This window comes from Frankliniella occidentalis, unplaced genomic scaffold (assembly GCF_000697945.3).
Source record: "Frankliniella occidentalis isolate FOCC.00 unplaced genomic scaffold, Focc_3.1 Scaffold147, whole genome shotgun sequence".
Classification (NCBI taxonomy): domain Eukaryota; kingdom Metazoa; phylum Arthropoda; class Insecta; order Thysanoptera; family Thripidae; genus Frankliniella; species Frankliniella occidentalis.
Window position 1 is genome coordinate 495,998 of NW_026267274.1, and position 1,493 is coordinate 497,490.

The 1,493-nt window shown below is 50.5% G+C and overlaps 1 protein-coding gene across 1 annotated transcript in view; it reads right to left on the reverse strand.

Annotated features, from left to right (window-relative positions):
- The window catches only part of LOC113206975 (catechol O-methyltransferase-like), a gene marked incomplete in the record, with an annotated part of 11,590 nt that extends 10,136 nt beyond the window's left edge, over positions 1-1,454 (reverse strand). Inside the window, 2 exon segments of the mRNA XM_052271044.1 lie at positions 500-761; positions 1,288-1,454. Coding sequence (XP_052127004.1) covers positions 500-761; positions 1,288-1,301 — 276 coding nt within the window.
- Positions 1,455-1,493: the final 39 nt, after the last annotated feature.

Sequence of the window (1,493 nt, forward strand, 5' to 3'; positions counted from 1 at the left end):
AAAAATAATTTTTAAAAAATAATACAATATGCGCATAAGCGTTTGGCAAGTTTGGCCTTGTCTGTCTAACTTTAAACCAATTGCTCTCTGAATGGTAGATGGTCACGTCAGACGCTTTCGCGCGTTGACGGTTGTCTAAACTGTCCGTTCGTTTCCGGCCGGCAATTTCCTTTTGAATAGTGTATTTCGACTAACATAGGAAGAAGAATAGCGGGAAGAACATAGCGCTAACTCCCACCACCGGCGTGACGTAGAGGCGGGAAGCTCTCGACGAAACGGTAACGTTTATGTTCTACCCGCTATTCTTCTTCCTCCGTCAGTCGAACACGCTGCAAAGATCGCTTTGCAATTGCAAAGCGTCACTTCGTAATTGCAAAGCACCACTTTGTAATTGCAAAGTAAATGCTTCGTAGTTACAAAGGTTCAAAATACTTCGCAGGAATCTAACAGTGCGCGGCCTGTCTGCCCACCGTGTCCCTGTCCACCAGTCCCTCCTCACCTTCTTGTAGCCCGCCATCCTGATGATCACCTCCATGGTGAGGCCGTCCATCCTGCCCACGTGGATGTTGGGCATGTTGTGCTGGCGCGCGCGCTGCACCACCTCCTGCAGCACGGCGTCCGTGGGCTTGAACGTGCGCTGGCTGTAGTCCTCGAGCGCCTGCAGCCGGCTCTCCAGGCTTTGGGGGGGAAGACCAGGCGGCCCGCCGGGCCCGGGGCGGTGAGGGCGGGGCATTAAAGTATGGGGTGAGAACAGTACCGGCCTGTTCAGGAAAAGTAACTCTGATGTGATGAGATATTTACATTTCACGAGGGGGTAACAACTCCGAAGTTTGGTGTACTACTCCCTATTATAGACCGGTTATTACACGCAAAACTCTATGGTACACCATTTTGGAGCGTACTTTGTCTCTTTTCGGACTTTCTAGTATTTTTTTACGTGCGATATTATGAGAAATATTTGGTGTACAGGTGTACAGACTATTACACGAGTTGTTACCCCATCGACAATTTACTTCTTTAATCAAACAAAGCAGAGAGCTTAGATTGAAGTTGGGTCATTTTTATCTAGGAATTGAGACTGGTGAGAAGTGTGCTGCTGGGCACAAGGCGGCAGAGCAGGCAGAGCCGCGAGAAAAGCGACAATAAGACGGTTCGCGAAATCCCGATTAAGTACCTGACCTTACCCAAGCAGCTCTTTTTGCAGCACACTTCGCTTTATTTGAAGACATGACACGCCTCCGCCAAGCAGCGCAAAGTCCCCGCGTAACACATCCCATTTCTACTCACGTTTTATCGACCATTCTCGACTTCAAATCGGATGACACAGTGGGAAGCTGTCCAGTCCAGCCGTCACAGCACCTCCGGCTCACCTAGCAACTCGACTGCGGCCGGCTAGTGCTAGTGCTTGCAGCCGCAGCCACAGGCGCGCTGCGCTGTTGTTGTTAGTGTTTTGTTTGACCTCCGATGACGTCACGTTACCCCCCCCACCCCTT